Below are 22,676 nucleotides of genomic sequence, written 5' to 3' on the forward strand. Positions count from 1 at the left end.
TGTTCGGTTTCCATATATCCTGACTATGAATTGGTACAAGCAGATGGTCAACTATTCTGGGCCTGTCTTGATGATCTCCCATGCCTACGTTCTCCTCGCTATATAGATACGCATCGAAGTGCTGCTTCCATTTTTCAATCATCTCACATCCTTTCGCCAAGAGGTTCCTGACCTTATTCTTGCAGATACGACTAGTGATAAAACCGAGGATAAAACCGAATAACCACTGTAGGTAATGACATTCTTTAAAGTTGATGGCGAATCAGCGAAACCATCTGTAATTGTTTCCCTAGAATCCATGGCTGTGATATTGCCTACGTCCAAATATAATTAGCAAATCAGAAATCGATAAAATCATTTATGATATACTCTATTTTTGTCGCATTTTTGGTTTTTCCTTTGTCTTTGAATTCGTACATATTTGACAGATTCACTAACGCACATAAACTAAGAGTTAAAATTGGGGTTCAAAGATTTTTTTTACAAACTATTGCAAAGGAAAGCTATGTAACTACATACATAATATTGAACCATAATAATTTCAAAAAGCGTACATCGGATTCGTTCCAGATTACATGAACTCTAACGAAAGTTAACATAATCCAAACAAAATAAGTTTCCAAATTAAGATCATAACTTAAACACTGGAATCTCTTTATCACAAATTAAAAGAAGACTAGACATAATGGTTTTGTATGACAGTTTGCACACTATTGTTTACATCTCTTTTCCGCGCTTATAGTAGTAAATCGATCAGGTGGTCATCCAACAACACTGGTGATGCATAAAAGGATAGTTCTAGTTAGTTTAGAATTTGAAGCATCAAACTTTCAAGCGTATTTTTTGCGTACACAAACTTTGCGGGAAACTGGAAAAGGGTGCTGCGACAAACACGCTAACTACAATAATTGTTGTTGCTCCTAAGAGTCCTAAGTATTCTTGCATTGCATTCGAAAAGGGGAGATTCAGCTTTGGTGTGGTTGGTTTTCGATAGACAGGGTTTGCGCGAATGATAGGGGAGAAAGCTATCTAATCCTATTATTCTGATATAGACACGTTCTAAGGCTGAGCACTATAATTGTAGCGGATTTGATGGGCGTGACTATAAATACTTTCTGCTTTTATATTAAAACACCTTATCTTTATCGCTCATAGGAATCTAATAATACCAACTTCTTTATAATTGGAGCCCATTAGCTCGCGAGAAAGCTCTTTCTACCTAAGTTCTCTACCATCTTCTAAGCAGCCTCGTTGGCTATATCCAACACAGTGTTTTTCCCCCTTTGCATTGATTTGTATCGTTAGTTTTGTATTTGAGTTTGTCATGCTGTGGTTTAGTTTGCCTATGGTTGTTAGCGGTCACATTTCTCTACCAGCCAGAAGGACAGATGAATGCGTTTCGAATGGCAGAGCAGACCGGATCATGGACCGTTGCTCTTTTTAGTTTCTAACTGATTAGGATACCACCTCGAAGTCCTCAAGGTCCCGGCTGTAGCTGAAATGGGAGAATTTCGAAATACATCAGATAGTTTTTACTTTGAATCTGGTCAATTGATTAATATTCATTCATATGCGATATCACGAGTCGAGGATTAGTTACAGATTATTTTTACTTCTTCTACGCTCTGAAGCGATACACGCTCGCCGAGATCAGGACCACTTAGCTCTGGACTTGTAGACAAGGTTGCTCTTGGCTTTATTGCCTCAGTCCTTCGTTGGCCCATCCTGAGCAATACCGTGCCTTACCGGTCAGGCTACGGACTGAGTTGACCCTCCTAGCTCGCTGCGCATCACGTCTTCTTGTACCGGTTGGATGACTCTCGAGGACCATTTTAGTCGGGTTGTTATCCGACATCCTGATGACGTTACCCGTCCACCGTAGTCTCCCGAGTTTCACGGTGTGGACGACGGTTGGTTCTCTCAGCAGCTGATGCAGCTCGTGGTTCATTCGCCTTCTCCAAGTCCCGTCTTCCATCTGTACTCCGCCGTAGATGGTACGCAACACCTTCCGTTCGAAAACTCCAAAGGGCGCATTGGTCCTCTGTACGTAGGGTCCATGTTTCGTGCCCATAGAGGACGACCGATCTAATCAGCGTTTTTTAGATAGTTAACTTCATGTGACGGCGAACTTTGTTCGATCGTAGTGTTCTGCGGAATCCAAAGTAAGCTCGATTTCTTGCCACAATGCTTCTCTGAATTTCTCTGCTAGTGTCGTTGTCGGCGGTTACCATTAATCCGATTCGCCTGGCTTCACTCTTTAGTCGGATGTACGTTTCCGCCATCGTCTCAAATTCACGAGCAATAATATCAATAGCATCAGCAAAACCAAGCAGCTGAACGGACTACGTGAAAATCGTCCCACTCGTGTCTATCCCCGCTCTCCTTATTACAACCCCTAACGCAATGTTGAACAGCATGTACGAAAGACCATCACCTTGCCGTAAACCTCTGCGAGATTCGAAGGGACTCGGAAGTGTCTCTGATATTCGAACTATGCACATCACTCGATCCATCATAGCCTTGATTAATCGTATCAGTTTATCCGGGAATCCGTATTCGTGCATCATCTGCCATAGCTGTTCTCGATCGATTTATCATACGCTGATTTGAAATCGATGAACAAGTGATGTGTGGGCACGTTGTATTCGCGGTATTTCTACAACACCTGGCGGATGGCGAACATCTGGTCCGTTGTAACTCGTTTACCCATGAATCCAGCCATATATTGTCACACGAACTCTCTTGCAATCGGTGATAGACGGCGGCATAAAATTTGAGAGAGTATCTTGTAGGCAGCGCTCAGTAGCAATCCAACTTGTCGCCCTTTTTGTAGGTGGGACACACGATACCTTCCATCCACTTTTCCGGTAATACTTCCTACTCCCAGACTTTGGGTCTTGCTTCTCACTTTTTTCTGGTACGTAATTTCGATTCAAATACGCGTATATGAGCCATATTGGTCTTCGTCCGGTAAACGCTTCCTCAGGTAGCACTTAACCTTAATAAACCTTCGCCCCCTAAACTCACCGACTCATCGGTCTGCTGTAGTTGGACATCGCCGACGTGGACCGGTTGTTACCCTCTCCGTCATCGTTCGACTCCCCCGACTGGTACAGCATGCACTGGTCCAGATAGTCCGCCGTCAAGTACGCCGGCAAATCACCGTCGTCATCGTCCATCGGTCCATAGTCCTGGATGTCGTCCGTTTCCTCCTGCGTTTCCACCATACTTAACCACTGGGAGTTGTGGTTTCGGAATTTCTCCAACTGTAATAGTTTAAAGTAGGTTACCTATAAGTCTACGACTCATCGGATGATCTTGAACCGTACCTTGATTCGCGAGGCCCACTCGTTGTCCGTAATGGCAATGATGTCCAGACAGAAATCGCACACCTTCCGGATCTCGGCATTCTTGTCGTGCATCAGATCGATCAGGTAGGCCGGCGACTCCGTCTCCTTGATCATGTACACCCGGGTGCTCTCGTTGCGCAGCACCTGCTGAAACACGAACACTATCTGCAGGACCATCTCGTCGTCTTCCTGCTTCGCCTTGAGCAGCTCGATCAGCGACAGAATCACGTCCGCTTTGCACAGCAGCATAGCGCAGGATTCGTCCGACGCGCAGGTGCCGAGGAAGACCACCGTTTCCAGCACCAGATCGTCCTTGTATTTGCCTAGAGATATTTTGGAAAAGAGACTTGATGATCTAAATTTAATGTTGGAGAGAAGATTTGAACACTCTACCTGGCACCAGCATATTTCTGATCAGTGGAATAAGATTGAAGTTGTGGATGATTTGTGAGTAGTCCAAGTCGGGCAACGCCAAATTACCCAGCATGCCCAGACATTCGACGGTGAACTCCTCATCGTCACATTCGGTTAAAATTTTCGCTAAATCTCCAACGAAGTCCTGTAAAAATCCGAAAGAAAGCTAGGATCAAGAATTATAGACACAACTCGCAACAAACTCACCACAAAGTGCATCCTCAGCGACTCATGCAGCGAAATGTTCCGGATCAGTTTCATCATTAGCGTGTCCTGGTACTTGAACGCCCGGGACATCAGGTTGTGCAGCCGGTTGTTCTCGATCATCATGGCGGCATTGCGCTTGTTCAGCGCCAAATTGATCCCCAGCGCGATCAGATCCGGATCGGACTTCTGGTTCAGATTCAACAGTAGCATGTCCGTCACGACCGGAACGCAGTCCGTGTAGGTGAACATCGACTTGATCTTGTCGTCCAGACTCATGTGGTACAGGATCTTGGTCACGATCTCGTGATGTTTGTCATCGCTCAAGAAGGTGACCAGCTTCGGTAGGAAACCGACTCGTATCATCTTGGCTCGCAGCCGGGCGTCGAAAGACAGATTGAACAGGAGTTTGAGCGTCACCTGCACCAGGTCTTTCTGTGACTGCAGAAGACGTGGGAGCTTCTCCACAATGTTCAGTTCGTACATTTCGTCCTTGTTGTCGCGGACGATCGAAAGTTTCTTCAGGAACGTCACTACTAGGACCAGAAGGTCAAAGTTCTGTCGTTCCAACGCCTTCAGCAACATCTTTACGATGTTCTTCTTGCGCATCTTCTCCTCTAACTTCACGTTCTCTGCTATGTTGAGAAGCAGGTAAAATGCCACTCGTAAAAGCTGTTCCTGTTTCTTGGCGAAGATCTTGAACTGCTTGTTGATCTTGTCATAATCATCTTTCTGCTTCTTTGGATCGGGTTTCTCGCTATCGGGTGACTGATTGTTGAGACTATCGTTGGAAGCTGTGGTTTCCTTGTTTAATTGCTCGTGATAACTATTATTCATGTTGTGTGCTTTGACCAGTGAGGAACTCATACTTCCATGATAGCTTGCCCAATTGCCCGATTTGGGTCGTTGCTTCAGCTCTGGTATCCTTCTTCGTGGAGGTTCCATCTCTTTTGGCTTCTCTTGATCAATGATCGTGTCCAAATACTCTGCACTCTTATTGACCTCCTTTTCCTTATCTTTCCCCTTATCACTTCCCGCACTGCTGCCCTTCCTCGCATCCAAATCGTTCTTCATTTGATCGTACCGACGCAGCTCGTAATCGATCACGTCCATGCACAAGGAACCAATCTAGAAAATCAAGCACAGTAACGAGTAACTGAGATTTCTTAGTCCTACCAATCAACCTACCTTGTAGTTGACGATCACCGAGTGGAAATTGGTATACGTCGAGAAGCAGAAAAATATGTAGATTATGTTGGTCGAAAGATCCAACGATCGTCGCCAGTCTTCGCGAAGCACCCGTGAAAGGGCGCTCAGAACGGCTTCTGTGGAAAAAAGGGAAAGCGGGCAGCTATTACTACCAGAGGCGTGACATTTGACATTGACATAAGGTCAATCAGCATACATAAATTTGACATAATCTTCATTTAGCATAATAGTAATTTTCCATAATCGAAGCGCACCTTTCTTTTTATGCTAAGTGTCCATTATACAAAAATGACCATTGTCCTCCAAAACGACTTTATGCCAAATGACAAACACCCATTATTACCAATCAAATCGATCGGAGAAAACAAAAGACCCCCAATCGATCAATCACTTGATCATTGGGTAACTAGGTCAAGATCACATGCATCGAGCGAGATGTGTGCATCGATCGCGCCCCGCAGTTTTTCGCTCATAATGCTCTTTGCCAACCCAGAAAAACCCACCGCTGCTTTCAATTCATTGTCGTTATTGATGGGTTTGTTTCGTCGTTGTGGTGGCCATTCACCCCTTCTTCGTCTTCTAAATCTCTGGGCAAAACGCAATTCGCGCGTATCGCTCTCTTTAATTGCCACACATCATCGTCGTCAGCATGACGCGAGGGCGAGAGGCACCTTCGCCCCGCTGTTTTGATCGATCTGTTGTTTGGATGCAGCGAGCATCAGATCATGTAACCCGGCATTCAGCGGCGTCGGTGGTGTAGTGGTAAGCGTGGTTGCCTCTCACCCCAGTCGGTCTAGGTTCAATCCTAGTCGACGCCGTCGGTATTTCTGAGACAAAAATATCTGATCACGCCTTCCCTCGGATAGGAAGTAAAGCCGTAGGTCCCGGCCCATGTGTTGATGGGTTCGATATGTAGGGTGTCAGGTGTGTGTGGATGTCTCCCTGACCGTCCGTGTTTAGGCTTAGTACCAGAAATAGGCGGACGTTAAACTAGAGCTGATGCCGAACGGTGTCGGCTCGCCAGAAATAAGAAGAAGAAGAAGAGAACCCGGCATTCCAGCAAATTCGCGCGCAACCATAAGCTAGCCGACTCTGGCGCCTTTTTATCGCTCTCTTTTGCGGTACCTTTCTCTTTTCGTGTTTGGACCCTAGGTACCGTGGGTTGGAGTAACATCGATCAACTTGATGTTTCCTATAAAATTGTTGAAATTAAAGTTTAATTTTACATTGGACCATACAGCCGAAGTGGTAAATGCGCGGATATTCCAGCAATACCAAGCTGAGTGTGACAGGTCTGATCCGCGGTCAGTTCAGGATGTTTTAATAATGGAAATAGCTGACTTTTTTTGGACATGGAGCAAATCGTGCTTACCACACGATATACGAATGCAAAATAGTCAATTGCCACTACACTATTGAAATGCAATGATCGCGTTTCAATATGTAAAACAATAAATTTCCGATTAGATTCAACACAGTGATCAATGTTACCCCCATCAACGGTTCCTTCACACACCGATCGCAATGATCGATCGCAGCGATAAGAAGCGATGTAAAATGCTAATCGCACGTGCATAACGCATCCACCAAATGCAGCGAACGCGTACATCGGTATTGCACTTCCTTATTGTGCCCACTTCCGACTCACCGTTTTTCTCCAGTTCGCCCAGATTGTCGGGATCGCGCGCCAACTGCAGAATCAGCCGCGATCCCTTGATCTTCTCCGGCAGATCTTCGTACAGCAGCTCGATGTACTCGTCAATGTTGCGAATGGTCGCCTTTTCCGCATCACTTGCACCGCCCTTGCCGGACGCGCCTCCACTGATCCCGCCGGCACCTCCGGCCGTACCCGTGGTAATGCGAGATGCCGACGACCGCTGACCGGTGGCCGTAGCTGGACTTTCCACATTTTTACGATTCTTTAGGTAGTAGATGATCTGCTCGATGTCGGACAGCTGCGACTTGTGGATGAGGTCGCATTTGTCTACCACTTCCCGAGCCAGGACGGCCGGGTCCGTTTTGGCGTTCAGCGACTTCAGGCGGATGATCCGTTGGCAATCCTGGAAAAGAGACGGAAAGTTCGATCGTTTGAGTTTTGTATTTGTATGTTAGGATTTGTTTGAAGTAATTACGAATGAGCATAAAATAAACTGTGTTTACAGCAATAGAGGGTAAGGGAAGTTTAGCAGACAAACAGACCGGGTTTCGAGAAAATCGTTCCCCGATTGTCAGGCTCATGAAAGTCCTTTATCTTGCCGTAGTCCCCGAAAACATTCGAATAAACTGGATAGTTCACCAGAAACAGCAGATCCATAGATCTACCGCATCTGGCTGCAAATCTCCTGATGGTAAATCAGATCGTGAAGAAGGGTCATACATTGTCATCTTCTGCAACGATGGATGCTAGGTGATCAACCGGACGACCAGGACGGTTACGTGATTACTACTGGAAGCCACTATCGCTCAAGCATCAGCAAGAAGCTTGAAGTAGGAAGCTTGGCACCGCCTAGTGGGATACTTAAATAGCGACGGCGTGCGCATCCAATAGACTGGTGACTGGCGTTAACATCGTCGGAGATAGCATGGCTGATTGCAAAATAGGGTATTGTACCATTTGGGCAGGTGTACCTATTTTGGGCACTTGCCGCTATAACTAAGTTAATTTCAAACCGATTGATTTGATTTTTTGTACAGAGTTAGATACTGTACGTGACTAACCCTATACAAAATTTCAAATCAATCGGTTTGAAATTGACATAGTTATAGCGGCAAGTGCCCAAAATAGGTACAAATGGTACAAGACAAATGGTACAAGACCCTATGTCCAATGGGTAAACACACAGTCGGCATCCGTGTTCCAAGCAAGCATCTCGCGAGGACGAAGTATACTCTACGGAGTTCATTCCGACATCTGCAGGCCGATGGATGTTAAATCGCATATGGGAAGTCAATTTTACATCTTTTTCGTTAACGACAAGTCACTCAGAATATGGAATGGACGTATTTCTTGAAATCGATTCAGAAGTCAGAAAATTCTCAAAACTTTCCTGGAGTTCCATGCAATGGCGGAAGAACGACAATCTGGACGAAAGCTTAAATACCCTGAAGTCACCCCGCAAGAAGCCTGGTCTGAGAAAGAGTCGAATCTGTTCCATGTTCGGATTTTCGGAATTCGTGCCATGATCTTCGTTCCAAAGCAGAAACGCATGAAGTGGAATGCTATGGCCGAGGAATGCGTTCTGACGGGCTTCGACAAGGAAACCAAAAGCCTGAAGCTGAAAAGCATCATTCAGGAATTCAACCAACTTTATCAAAGAAGGTGAGTGTTTTCCAGTTCAGGTGGAGCCTCGTAGCCGTGCGCTTAGGGTCACCAAGCTTCTAATCGCACCATGCTATCAGGTGAGGTTTTGGTTCCCGCTCCGGACGATGAAACTTTTCGTCGTGAGAATAGTTTCTTCTTCGTATCCACTGGTGCATGCAAGGATGCATGATCCGTGTGTCCGTTGTCTAGTGCCTAGTTTCGTTCAGTCTGTATAGCCGCTGGCTAAAGACAGTGTCCGTGTCTTTCTTTTTGAAGTTCGGTTGATGTTATTCAGGACAAAGAACCAAAGAAGGACAAGAGCGAAGAATTATTTACCGATGTAAACGATGAAACTCCGACGATGATGTTTGGTGTGATCGCTGCAATGGCTGCTATCGCATGATAATCTTTTTTGACGTCGAGACGCCAACGATACTCGAGCAAAAACGCTTACTTGGGGGTATTGTTGACGAAAGCAGGATTTCAGCAAAGATTGAAGATCTGTACACACGACGGGCACCCATCAAGATGCACAGGCCCAAGACGCATCCGAACGTTGGAAGGTAAGAAAGCGTTGCTTCTGGATAACAACAACTTAACGATTACGACTCTGACAATGAAGTGTGTTGGGATAGATTTTACGAAGTTCTTCGTAGCAAATAATTAGCCCAATTTAAGGCGGTAATATGCTAATAGGATGGTAACTAAATTTAGTAGTCTAGTCATAATGTTCGTGTGTACTTAAAATTGTGTGTCCGTAGGTGTTATTTCTGTCTAATCTATCTCAAATTTACTTGGCGTATAAAGCTTTTATTATAACCTGTAAGTTTAACTCGTAAGTATCCTAATGTAGTTCAATAAGCAAAAAATATTATTAAATTATTTGAATTTATTAAACGGGCTTCCCGGTTCGCCCGTTGTACGTCGGAGTTACCGACAATGGGCTGTGCGGCGTGTCGCCTTAGCTTCCAGATGGGCGTCACTAGATCCTTCTACGTCCAGCACAGCTAACTTCGTACATGGCCTCTTCAAGATCCCAGCCGAGTCTTTCCCCGGAAAATTGCTGATTACTCGTCCTCGCAACCATCGATGTCGGATATTCGCATCCACCACTAGTACCAACTCTCCGATGATGATTCTGGTCGTACATCCTGGAACCATTTCGTCCGTCGTATAATCGTCGGCAGATATTCCACAACCCAACGACGCCAGAACTTGTCCAGGGTGTGCTTCACCAGGTTCCAATTACTCCTCAATGTCTTGCCTTCGTCCGTGGGAAATTCTCCGCTTCCCGAACGCCGTTCGAACTGAGCAACAGGAAATGGTTTGGCGTTAAGGGTTCCTGGTCGGCAGTCTCCAACGGGATGAACGTCAGTTGCCTCGAGTTCCGTTAGCATCGTTGCGAATGATTCGTCATCCAATTTCACCACGACCGGAATGGACCCAAGTGCAGCTTTCACAGCTCGAACCATTCTCTCCCAGCAACCCCCTCATGGGAGGCGCGGCTGGAGGATTGATCTTTCACTGAGTCTGGGCATTTGTGAAGGTACTATGTACCCAGGTCAGTGCGAATCCTGTTGGTTTCTCTCTGCAATTCTCGGCTAGCTCCCAAGAAGTTTTTCCCATTGTCGGAGTATATTTCCTGAGGGGAACCAGGTCGCGTGATGAACCGTCGAATCGCCTTCTTGCAGGTCAAACTGGCAACTACCTCCAGGCTCTAACGGTAAGGCAAGTGAACAAGCAAACCCACCGCTTAACCGTGCATCGTCCGACCTTCGCTGAACACGGACCAAAGATGTCCACGCCCACGTAGGTGATCGGGCGCACAAACGGTTCTATTGGCACAACGGTCTCGTCATTGGCATGACCGTAATTACGATGATAGAGATCCAATAGCAACTCCGTGATACAATGCTTTCTTGGCGGGATAATGGGAAACTTCGTATCGTAGGCTAATACTTGCGCATCGACGAATGGTGAAAGCTTCAAAAGTCCGCTTGATGTAGGGATTTATTTCGTTGACGAATTCTATTCATCCTGCTTCCGTTTCAAAATTGCCACTTGAGATTGTGCCATCCGCCACAAGTTTACCGCCATCTGTAGTTCCTTGCTGGTCACACCAATCGTGCCAGCTGATTCCATGCTAGAGGTACACAGATTGTTAATGAAGCGGTAAACGTATGCCGAGCTATTCCGTAACCGTTCAAATTTCGAAAATCTTTCTGCGTCGAGTCGATCATCGCTTGCACGACTACTGGATGACTGCAAACGACCGCCGCTCGTAGTTCTCCGTCGCTTTCGTGCACGTGCTCTCTGCGTTTCATGCCTTCTTGTGCCAACCGGATCAGTAGCGAAGCGAACACCAACTTTGCAGGGTAGTTTTCCAATATTCTTGCAACAGATGTCCTGCCTACCGTATCCCTCTGGCTTTGATCACCTTCAGGAGTTAGGTTCATTGTAAAATGCAACGAGCTCCGGTTTTATGAGCACGTCTTCCACTAATGATGCGCGTTCGATTTGACATGATTCACATTATTGTTGTCAGCCATCATTGAGGATAAAAGATAGACGAGTTCCTCCACTACCTCAAAGGTATCCCTGTCTATCGCTCGCAACGCTTTCTAGACGAATCCTGTCGTGCTCGGTATCGACTACAGTGAGGATTCGCTCGTTGGGTCACGACTGCGCCCCGATTAGCGAATCGTGTTCGTTCGTTGAGATCTGATCCGTTATCGACCGACCGTATATGAAGTTCTGGCTTGATAACTTCTCACGAACTCGTTCGTTTCAGGTGACAGATGACGGAAAATATTTTTTATCTGGGATAGGACTTTGTAGGCGGCCTACAAAATGGCGATGACTCTGAAGTTTTCATTTACTATGTGATTCCCTTCCTTATAAATGAGGCAGATTACCCCCTGTCTTCCACTTCTTCGGTAGCTGTTCGATTTCTCAGATCCAAAACTGGCACGTGGCCAACTTTTCTGGGCCCATCTTGATGAGTTCAGCAGCGATACCATCTTCACCATTTGCTCTGTTTGGTTTCAGCTGATGAATAACATCCTTAACTTCCCACAGGCTGGGAATTGGATCATTTCCATACTCTACTGCACTGAGAAAGTCGTTTTATCTGATCTCCCGTGCCTATGTTATCCGCGCCGTTCAGGTGCTCATCGAAGTATTGCTTCCACCTTTCAATCACCTCACCTTCTATCTTTATCCCTGCAGATTTCGGCTCGCGGTACGTAACCAAGCCGTTGTGGGATGCGTTGAGCTTTGTTAAGCTTAATCATTCATCGATATGTAAATTAGTACTGGCGGCGTCGCATGAACCACGAATTGTACCAAGTATATAAAGAGATGAATATTATAGCGAAGCGAATAAAACACGGCAAGTTGCGGTGGGCTGGGCACGTAGCTCGTATGCCGGAGGAACAACAAGCTAAAACCATATTCTGCAGAGAACCAGGAATGGGCCGTCGGCTTTGTGGTAGGCCGCGCACACGGTGGCCTTTTGCAGTTAAGGAGGACCTAAGGGCTCTAAACTTTCAGAGTGACTGGAAGAGCTTGATCCAGGACCGAGACCAGTGAAGGCGAATGCTTCATTCGGCGTAGACTCACCGCTACGAGTTGTAGCCCATCAAATATTAAGTAAGTTACAAATAATAATAACATGAGTGAGATGTCCAATGAAATGGTCAAAATTTTGATCAGTTTTTAAGAAGCGATCATCTATCAAATCCAGGCCAAAGCCATTGTGACCTCGGAACGAGCATCAACATAGGTCACCAACACTTAACAGTTCCCAACACATGGCACATAATACCTGTTCGGCACTCCACGAAAGACCGCGACTTCCTTATTAGTAACTCTCGTCGTCTCAACTCAACATCTCGCGTCGCGGTGCCCTTGATACAGCACAATCACACCACTAACTGCTGTTCGTCTGCTGTCGCCGCCGTCTTCGTCGTCGTCGCAGTGCACTGGGGCCGGTCCATAAACTACGTAGACTCTAAGGGGGGGACGGGGGGGTCTGGCCAAAGTCTACGCTCCATACAAATTTCGAAAATTTTGTATGAACAAAAGTCTACGAGGGGGGAGGGGGGGTCTGAGATGGCCGAAAAAAAGTCTACGTAGTTTATGGACAGCGCCCTGGTTGTGAAGTTGTTTGCGAAAAAAAATCATCACAACGCCGTCACCTTCCTGCTCCATGGCACTCTATGTGTATGTTATTACTTTCGTCTCTTCTTCCCCACTCCGCCCACAGACCCAAATTAAAAAAAAACGCCTCCTTTCGATTGCACTTTTGCCTTGGCACCCATCATAATGACTCACCTTCCTGTCTTCTAGCATAGGATCTCCGGGCTCCCCGAAAACGGCCGCCTCCAGTTTGTAGTTCACGATGAGGGCTTTCTCCGTCGGATGTGGCTCGATGGTTCCACCCTTCCATCGTCTGTGTGGCGCAAGGCGTTTTTGTTCCACAAGAGCACATCAAACGAAACGAAGAAAAAAAAAAACAAGCACGGAAAAATCAATAACTGGAACTCTAGTTGCTGTACGACGAGAGCTACTGGCTGGGGCCAAGCCATAGGAAAATATTTCATAATCGTCTTGAATTTTCCACTGCTTTGGGGCCACCGTGGGGTTTACTCACTTTTTGATATATTTTGCGTCCTCGGACTGCATTTGATGATGGCCAGCGCCGTGGGTTCTGCTGCTGGTGCCACTACTGGACGACAGTGGTGACCGTAGCGCCGTCACGATATAGTACAGATAATGGATCGTAAATAAAATCAGTGCCAAACCTGCGATCCAGTGGAACAAACTTGCCAGCATACAACACTAGGGGCGTCGCGAATGGTACCGTGCTGCTTGCTGCTAGCCATCAAAGCCCTCTTGCTGTTCGCTCACTAAACTGTAGCCGCGGGCGGTGGCGTACGCGTCGTGCGTTCGCTCGAGAAGTCGCTCTGCTGCTGGTTTGTTTTCAGAACTCGAGAGGCGTCGCGACGCTCGATAAGAGGGTAACTCACTGCGTCGTGTAGATTTTGACAGCGAATGACATCATCGCGCACCTGCGCGCGAGTTCGCGAGCGGTACACTGCAGTGTTGCCGATAAGTAGGGCAGGGTGCTTACTTTCGTCAATGTATAACAGTTATAAGTTACTTATCTGTGCCAATGTTGGAAAAATGTCCTTATTAGGTCTATAGAACAATTAGCAAACACTGAAAAGCAAGCTTTAACTCAATAGATATTTAATACCAAAAGGAATATGAGCTAATACAAAACATCTAAAATTGCTAATCGAGGGCAAAAATCTGCACAGCGCCGTCTCCTACATATATTCGTGTTCTTCGGTTATGGCAACGTTGCGCCAGTGAGATACCAAGATTCCTATGGTGAGAGTCTGAGCGACGTCTTCCTGGTGGCTCTTCCTCTCTCGGGCACAGATGACAGCGTCACTGACTTGACCACCCACAAAGGGGGTGGTGGTAAGCAGTGGGTGGAGTCATTGGATAAAAATAAAAACAAACAGGATTTTTTCGGTACTAGCTCCTTTCGAAAAGGTTCTACTGTACTTAACCAATGATTATTTTATTACTAAAATGGCTTCATATGCATTGAAATAAGAAAGACATAAATTTGACTACTAAAATTCCAATCTACTGCTGCCAATCGTAAAAGCCAAGTAATCTAAACATACACATCTTATTTTGTTATTCAACCCGTCCAAATTTTTAAGATCTACAGTCAGCACTACTCGGGTCATGCATTTTCCACAGCCTACTCCACCTTGACGAGATATTCGTCGAACAGCTGAACGCCCAACGCCTTCGTGTTAGCCTCTCGGATGATATCGTTCAAATTGGTAATGTAGCCGGACAGCTTGCGGATCTGTCCGCTCTGGTACTCGATCAGCTTCTCGTCCAGGAAGTGGGCCACGTCCGGATCGTAGTGCTTGGTGCTGTCGGCATGGGAGATCTTCTTGTGCATACGGTGCGCCTCGGTGGCCAACAGTTTCTCATATTCTAGGGCCAACTCCAACGACGACGTCTCGTTGCTCTGGAGCAAACTGGCCACATCGTGAACTCCGTTGGAGCCTTCCTCGCTCAGCTGGACGTAGGCACCGCGGCGGCTCTGGTACTTGATCAGCTCGATGGTGTCCTCCCACGCCTTGTCCGACGTCTTACGATAGAGCTTCTCGAAGCCCGGGCGATCCAGGCTGTACACGTCAAATACCGATGACAGAAGCAAGAAGTCGTACGACTTGTCCAGCATCTGTTTGGTGTACTTGTTCATGTCGGTTTGAAGGTGCGGAAACCCGGAGAACAGAGAAGTACATGTTCCTGTTGGAAAGTAATTAAAATCGCATTAGTATTGGCAATTATTAGTTGATTGGCATTATTCTAAGTAGACTCTGATTTTGTTTTAACACCCTTGCTTGTTATCATTTGGTGGGTTAGCCCCCTAACATATTTTTAAAATGTGCATTTTTTGGGACACCCTAGTGACTACCAGCTGAGTGAGGAAAGGGCTGAATCATTCTTTTGTCATAGCAAGCTTTAAAAATTTGAACGTAAAATTCCGTCATTTGCCACTGCAACTCGATCCTTACCTTTATCGACGGAGCAGGATCCGGTACCGCTGACAGCTCCGTTGACCAGAGCAAGTCCGGCCGTCAGTCCCACAATGAGCAGATGGAATTTCATTGTTGAAGCACTTCTGCAATGGAGGATGGATGACGACGGTCATTATGTTATATTGTAACTGCACCATTGTTCGACGTGTAACACAGGGAACGCTCGGGCTTACCTTCGATTTTGTGAATCTTCTGTACCCGACAAAATCCAAGGATGCTATAATCCTGGCCGTATTTTGGAAATAATCGATAATCACCTGCAACTTTACCTGGGCTGCAGATGGAGGAAAAATATTGTGCGACGTACAACACTACAAAGAACCACAACAAGATTGAACTTTCTGACTGGATGGATAGATTGAGGAGCGGCGACTGATTTTTGCGTCTTGGGCTTTTCTCACTTCTCTGGGTGGGCTCTCACTCTCACGGCACTCAACATCAGGCGCGCTCGCTTGCATGCATTGGGGATGCTCAATCTTGTGTTGAAGGTGTTGAAGCAACGGTAGGGTACAGGGTTTTATGGTCCGATTGGTCGTTTTCGCATAATGAACCTCCAAGATCTCTAATAAGTGATTAGTGTCTCAAAGACCTGAAATCCTCACATTTTAGGGTGATGCAATATTTTTGAGGGGGAGTGGGACATTTGACATAAAGTCATTTGGCATAAGGTCGTTTGGCATAAGGCCACTTGGCATAATGGCCATTTATCATAGGGGTCGTTCAAATATGACGTCCATCATTTAAGGGGGAGGGGGGGGGGGTCTGAGAAAGTGTGACACGCCAAGGTATACAAAAAAGCGTAACAGTGGGGGGAGGGGGGGGGTCTAAAAATCCGGAAAAATGATGGACGTCATATTTGAATCGACTCATAATCGAAATGCACCCTTCTTTATTTATTTATTTATTCCGTCAAACAATGAAGACATGTGAACATTACATATAAATAAACAAATTACTTAAATGTTGAAGAACGTATCGAAGCAACCTATGACCTGTAACTAGAATTAGACATTAGAAATAAATCATTACTTTAGTACCGTCCACACACGAGACAAGACGTGTTTCCTATTCTCTGCCCAATAGGTTATGGGCCCAGTAGTGGTACGTAGAAGAAAATTAGAAAGTTCCGGATCTCAAGATTTTTTCAAAAGAAGCAAAAGAAGATGAACGGAGGTGGTAACGGACTCGCTTCCCCCGGACTGCCAGCGATCGAGCGGCTCGTCGGTCGTGAAAACTGGCACACCTGGAAGTTTGCGCTTCGCACGTTTTTGGAAGTCGAAGAGCTGTGGGAAGCCGTGGAACCTACTCCGGACGAAGTTGGGAATTTGCCTGAAGTCAACGCCGCCAAGGACCGGAAAGCTCGTGGAAAAATCATTCTTGGGCTGGATCCGACGCTGTACGTCCACGTTCAAGACACCAAGACTGCCAGGGAAGCTTGGAAGAAGCTGGAGAAGGTATTCGAAGACAGCGGCCTCACGCGGAAATGGGGACTTCTCCATAAGCTGATAACGACCAACCTGGACAGCTGTGGGTCGATGGAAGCGTATGTGACGAGGATGGTTGGTACGGCTCACCAACTGAATGGCGTCGGCTTGAAGATAGACGAAGAGTGGCTGGGAATGCTGCTTCTCGCTGGACTGCCCGAGTCCTACAAGCCCATGGTCATGGCATTGGAGAACTCGGAGCTGCGATAACCGGAGACGTAGTGAAAACGAAGCTACTCCAGGAGGTTCAGCAGTCGTCAACGAGTGTCGATCCGGCGTTCTTGTCCAGAGGTCCAGGAAGAAGCAAGCCAAACGGTGTGGAAAAGTTTCCGTCGAAGGGTCCGAAATGCCGTAGCTGTGGAAGATTTGGACATATCGCTCGATTTTGTCCCTCCAAGGAACCAGCGAAGAAAAGTGTCAAAAAGGGCGACGCTTTTTGCACCATTTTATCGGTTGCTGCGATGGATGAAGCCGAAGACTGGTATTTCGATTCGGGGTCCTGTCGTCATCTCACGAGGAACGAGTCGTTGCTAAGCGACGTACACAACGCCGATGGACAAATTTTCGCTGCGAACAAGGGTGTGATGAAGGTAGTCGCGGAAGGCACCGTCGCATTGCATCCCGCATGTTCGAAAGGAACACCGATTGACGTCAGCGAAGTGCAGCTGATACCGGGACTGGCTGCAAATTTGCTTTCGGTGAGTAAAATCGTCGATAGAGGTCACACGGTCATTTTCAGGCAGCAAGGTTGCGAGGTGATCAACCCAGAGGGACGGAGAATCGCCACCGGACATCGATCGAATGGGCTTTTCAAGCTGGATCAGCAACCCTCGAAGGCACTGGCGTGTCAACCAACGAAGTCGATCGATTTGTGGCACAAGCGAACGGGACATCTGTCCATCAAGGGCCTGAAACAATTGAAGAACGGATTAGCGTCAGGCGTGGATTTCGTCAAATCGGAAACTGGTGACTGCAAGGTTTGCGCTTTGGGACGGCAGACCCGGTTGCCGTTCAGCAAGGAAGGAAGAAGGGCCACGGAGATCCTCGAGCTGGTCCACTCCGATATATGCGGCCCCATGGAGGAGGTTTCCATCGGAGGCAGCCGCTATTACGTTACATTCATCGACGACAAAACCCGCAGGATTTTCGTGTACTTCTTGCGCACAAAATCCGAAGAAGAGGTAACCGAAGCGTTCAAGAATTTCTACACCATGGCCGAGCGACAGACTGGCAAGAAGTTGAAGACCTTGAGGACCGACAACGGAAAGGAATTCAAGAACCGTGGATTCGAGAAGCTCCTGGAACGTCTAGGAATCTGCCATCAGACAACTGTGGAGTATACACCCGAGCAGAATGGGATGGCAGAACGGGCCAACCGGACAATAGTGGAGAGAGCCCGTTGCATGTTATACGAAGCCAACATGCCGAAGAGATTTTGGGCGGAAGCGACTGCTACCGCTGTGTACATTATCAACCTTTCACCGTCGACAGGAATTCTCATGACTCCCGAAGAAGCCTGGTCGGGACAGAAACCGGATCTGTCCAACCTGAGGATTTTCGGGACAACAACGATGTCGCATATTCCGAAGCAACGGCGGCGCAAATGGGATGCGAAGGCAGAAGAATGTATCCTGATCGGCTTCGATGAGGAAAGCAAGGCATACCGGCTCTACAACAAGAAAACCAGAACCGTTTTCAAATCAAGAGATGTGACATTCATTGACGAAGGAAGGTCAGCAGCGTGTCAAGAGTTAGTGATTCAGAAGCGTGATGATGAAGTGAACCTGAGAGCGAAGCGACGACAACCAACGATGGTCCGGTTGGATTTCGAGGATTGCGATGTGCCAGATGAAACCCGTGAAGTGCTGGAAGTGAACCGTACGAATCCACCCGAACAAGATGACGATAGCAGCTCCGAGGACAACTACGATAGCGCAGACGACTCTGTGACGATCCCTGCTGACAACATTGTGACGAACCCCACTGCGCTCCCATCGCGAACAGTTTCAAATCCGCCCGTGTCACACGAGGCGTCGAGGCGAAGCGGTAGGGAGCGCTTCATCCCCGGCAAGTATAAACAATATAGTATTCGATGCAAAGGTCTACCCGCTTCGACGTTTTCAGATGGTCCATGCCGAACGAGCGACGATACGACTGGTGAGGTCACCGGTAGTTTGGCCAACAGTTCGGAATCTGCTCAGCACTCTGCGTCCCCGTCGTACTCCAATCAAAGGCCAGTTGATGATGTTCAACAAGGGTTGATGCTCAGCGATAGGGGACGCTTTCCCCAAGGCAAGTATTGTAATACCATCCCTGAAGGCAGTTCCACCGGTTATGATTCCCCGCAGCACATTTCCGACGATCCCGCTACTCCCGAAGACGCATTATCGCGCGACGACGCCCGGCTATGGAAGTCCGCGATGCAGGAGGAGTATGAGGCGCAGATGCGAAATGGAACCTGGACTCTCACGGATCTCCCGGCAGGAAGGAAGGCCATTCGTTGTAAATGGGTTTACAAAACCAAACTCGACGCGGAAGGAAGACCAGCTCGTCACAAGGCTAGGCTGGTAATCAAAGGATACTCGCAGCGAAAGGGGGTAGACTATGAAGAAACATACTCCCCTGTTGTACGTCATAGTTCCCTGCGATATCTCTTTGCGACGGCAGCCCGTTTGAATCTCGACATCGATCAAATGGATGCGGTTACAGCCTTCCTCCAAGGAGAACTCTCGGAGGAGATATATATGGAACAACCGCCTTACTTCGAAGACCCTCAGAACAGGACCAAGGTCTGCAAGCTGAACAAGGCTCTCTACGGATTGAAGCAATCGAGCCGCGTGTGGAACCAAAAGCTGGATACCGCACTGAAGAAGTTTGGACTGGTTTCAACGGACTACGACCCCTGCGTATACTACAAGATCGCCGGCAGCAAAATTATGTTTGTGGCGATCTACGTCGATGATGTGCTCATTTTTACGAACTGTCGTCGATGGCGGAAGCAGCTGAAGGATGATCTGGCACGGGAGTTCCTGATGAAAAACATCGGTCCAGCCAAGCACGTTTTGGGGATGCGTATCACGAGAAGCCAAGGTAAGATTTCCATCGACCAAGAAGCGTATGTGGAGACCATCCTGGAGCGTTTCCAAATGGCCAAGAGCAACCCGGTGGCGACACCGTTAAACCCGAACGACAAGCTTACGAAGGATATGCAACCAACCGACGATGAAGAGGCCGAACGAATGAAGCGTGTTCCGTACAAGGAGGCCGTAGGATGTCTCATGTACCTGGCGCAGTGCACACGTCCGGACATATGCCACGCTGTCAACGTTTTGTGCCGGTTCAATGAAAACCCCGGAGAAAAGCATTGGAACGCCGTCAAACATCTGCTGAGATACCTAAGAGGCACCTCGAAGTTTCGACTAACGTACAGGAAGGACGCCGACTCGACGATTACAGGGTACGCTGACGCGGATTGGGCTTCGAGCAGTGAGGACCGGAAGTCCATTACAGGATTCGTTTTCATCGCGCAGGGTGGTGCGATTTCCTGGTGCTGCAAACGTCAACAGACTGTAGCGCTTTCGACTTGTGAAGCCGAGTACATGGCACTCTCGGCAGCCGTGCAAGAAGCGCTTTGGTGGAAGCGCCTGCGTGCAACGTTTGATGTTGATGAAGCGGTCCAGATCAATTGCGACAACCAAAGCACTATCGCAGTCGCCAAAAACGGTGGATACTATCCAAGGACTAAGCATATTGACATCCGTCATTGCTTCATCAGGGAGGCTGTTCAACGCGGCGACGTCGATGTTGTCTACGTCAGTACCGAGAAACAACTGGCGGACTGTTTGACGAAGCCGCTCGCAAAACCGAAGATCGAGCTACAGCGAGTCGCTATGGGAATCCAGAGTCACTAGGTTGAGGAGGAGTGTTGAAGAACGTATCGAAGCAACCTATGACCTGTAACTAGAATTAGACATTAGAAATAAATCATTACTTTAGTACCGTCCACACACGAGACAAGACGTGTTTCCTATTCTCTGCCCAATATTAAATTAACTTAAATTTAAATTGTTTTGGTTTCATATTGACTTTAAGTGTTGTTTAATTTTTTCCGAGACATTTAAAAGTCAATAGTTTCACAGTGGCGATTATAAAATGCTATCATTCGGTTAAAAGGGCCATATTTCGCATAATTTGTTTGGCAGTTATTGGTTGAAAACATATTTCGAGTTCGTAATTGCTCAGGCCCCTGACACGGCCTATAGGCCATATATGGAACATAGCACCCTAGCACCCAGGGTATAACCGGAACTACAAACTTATTTAAGAACAAACGTTTTGAAATCCCACTTCAACAGTGAATCAGAACTTCAGACGCACAAATCTCAAGAAGCAAGCTTCAAACAATAGTGCATTTTATTATTCTAGCTGACCCGGCAAACCTTGTACTGCCCGCATTTTAAATAATTGTGGATGTTTCACTACGACACAGTTTTTCTATTGTTTTTGTTAATTTTCTTAACTTGTTCTATTACACTAGTTTACAGCATTTTTGAACTCGGTAAGCTGATGATCATTTTTGGTGTAGAATCATGCCCTGAGTTCGAAAACGCGAAAGAAAAAAATTACAGTAGAGCGGATTTTTTTTCGACTTTCCATACAAGGGTGATGATATGAAATCGATTTTTGTTCTATTTTTAAGCAAAGTTGCTCACTTCAATTATATCATTCTTCGTAATCAATGCTCCGATTGAGCTGTAATTTTTACTGTAACTCGCCTACATATGATATGTCAAATAAACGTCGAGAAAGAATTTTTAAATCGGGTTTTTCTAATTGAAAAAAATACATTTCTTCAAAAAAAATTGGGAATTTTGCTAAAATTTAAGGAAATGCTCCTTAAAACTCGGCAATATCTTGAATTTCTTCAATCTGACGCAAAACCTGTATTCAGATGATCGAATGGTATTGTATTCAGCTATTAATATATGGAAAAAGACTTAACATTGGTTGAACAAAACGCAATATATTTGAATTTTAGTAAATTACATATTTTGAAAAGTTGTAAAACTCGATATTGAGCTAAAACTCAAAAACTGTTCTACTTAAAATTTTTTGAAGGTCGGTTTCGAAATCAGCACTAAATTGTACTTCAAAAATTTTGGTCGTTGACAGAAGTTCACGACTTTCGTTTTATTTTGTAAACTAGTGTTATATGAACAGGAACATAGCCACCATGAGGAAAAATTGAACTGTTCGAAAATCTTGCTGATCATTTAATGCATTAATTACTTGTATGGCTCTAAAGGGTATTTAAGCTCATTTGTATTGGAAGGCTTGAGTTTCGCAAAGAATTAACTCAACTGAAATTTTATCAAAATTTAATTTTTACATACCTAGCCGGCAATAGGACAGATCGGTGAAGTACTAGATTTGTAGTAATGAGCTGAATTTTAGTATGGTGAGAAGGTCAATTCTCCGTTTCTGCAATGAAATGGTGCAAAAATCGTGGGTATTATGATTCCTTGCCTAATTTGATGATATTTGAGCACAACTTTGGACAACAGTGTTGTTGTTTTCTTCATTTCTTGCAACATAAACAACATAGTTATCCAAAGTTTAGCTCAAACGGCATCAAATTAGGAAAGGAATCATAATACCAACGCTTGTTGCACCATTTCATTGCAGAAACGGAGAATTGACCTTCTCACCATACTAAAATTCAGCTCATTACTACAAATCTACTACTACACCGAACGTGCCCCATAGGAGGCAATCAGTGAAGTACTAGATTGAAAGTAGTGAGCTGAATTTTAGTATGGTGAGATGATCAATTCTCCATTTCTGCAATGAAATGGAGCAAACAGCGTGGGTTATATGATTTCTTGACTAATTTGATGCTATTTGAGCAAAAGTTTGGGTAACTGTGATGTTGTATTATTTATTTCTTGCAACTTCAACAACACAGTTACCCAAACTTTTGCTCAAACAGCATAAAATTGGACATGAAATCATATAACCCACGCTGTTTGCTTCATTTCATTGCAGAAATGGAGAATTGATCATCTCACCATACTAA

The 22,676-nt window shown here is 46.1% G+C and overlaps 2 protein-coding genes across 3 annotated transcripts; both read right to left on the reverse strand.

Moving 5' to 3' along the window:
- Positions 1–345: 345 nt before the first annotated feature.
- On the reverse strand, positions 346–13,441 carry LOC109415199 (kinesin-associated protein 3). The gene is made up of 9 exons (XM_019689082.3): positions 13,133–13,441; positions 12,814–12,931; positions 6,826–7,237; positions 5,157–5,293; positions 3,972–5,096; positions 3,744–3,909; positions 3,330–3,673; positions 3,028–3,266; positions 346–1,495 (listed from the first exon to the last, which is right to left on the reverse strand). Exons 1-9 carry the CDS (start codon positions 13,312–13,314, stop codon positions 1,456–1,458), a joined length of 2,763 nt encoding a protein of 920 aa, XP_019544627.2. The 5' UTR covers positions 13,315–13,441; the 3' UTR covers positions 346–1,455.
- Positions 13,442–14,044: 603 nt separating this feature from the next.
- Positions 14,045–15,485, reverse strand: LOC109415200 (ferritin light chain). Of its 2 annotated transcripts, none has more exons than XM_029855037.2 (3): positions 15,290–15,485; positions 15,093–15,199; positions 14,045–14,823 (listed from the first exon to the last, which is right to left on the reverse strand). In XM_029855037.2, exons 2-3 carry the CDS (start codon positions 15,184–15,186, stop codon positions 14,261–14,263), a joined length of 657 nt encoding a protein of 218 aa, XP_029710897.1. In that variant the 5' UTR covers positions 15,187–15,199; positions 15,290–15,485; the 3' UTR covers positions 14,045–14,260. The 2 variants fall into 2 exon arrangements, with proteins under 2 accessions (XP_029710897.1, XP_029710898.1); XM_029855038.1 differs by having other exon boundaries at positions 15,374–15,480.
- Between the last annotated feature and the right edge of the window lie 7,191 nt (positions 15,486–22,676).

Source organism: Aedes albopictus, chromosome 1 (assembly GCF_035046485.1).
Source record: "Aedes albopictus strain Foshan chromosome 1, AalbF5, whole genome shotgun sequence".
In the NCBI taxonomy this organism is placed as follows: domain Eukaryota; kingdom Metazoa; phylum Arthropoda; class Insecta; order Diptera; family Culicidae; genus Aedes; species Aedes albopictus.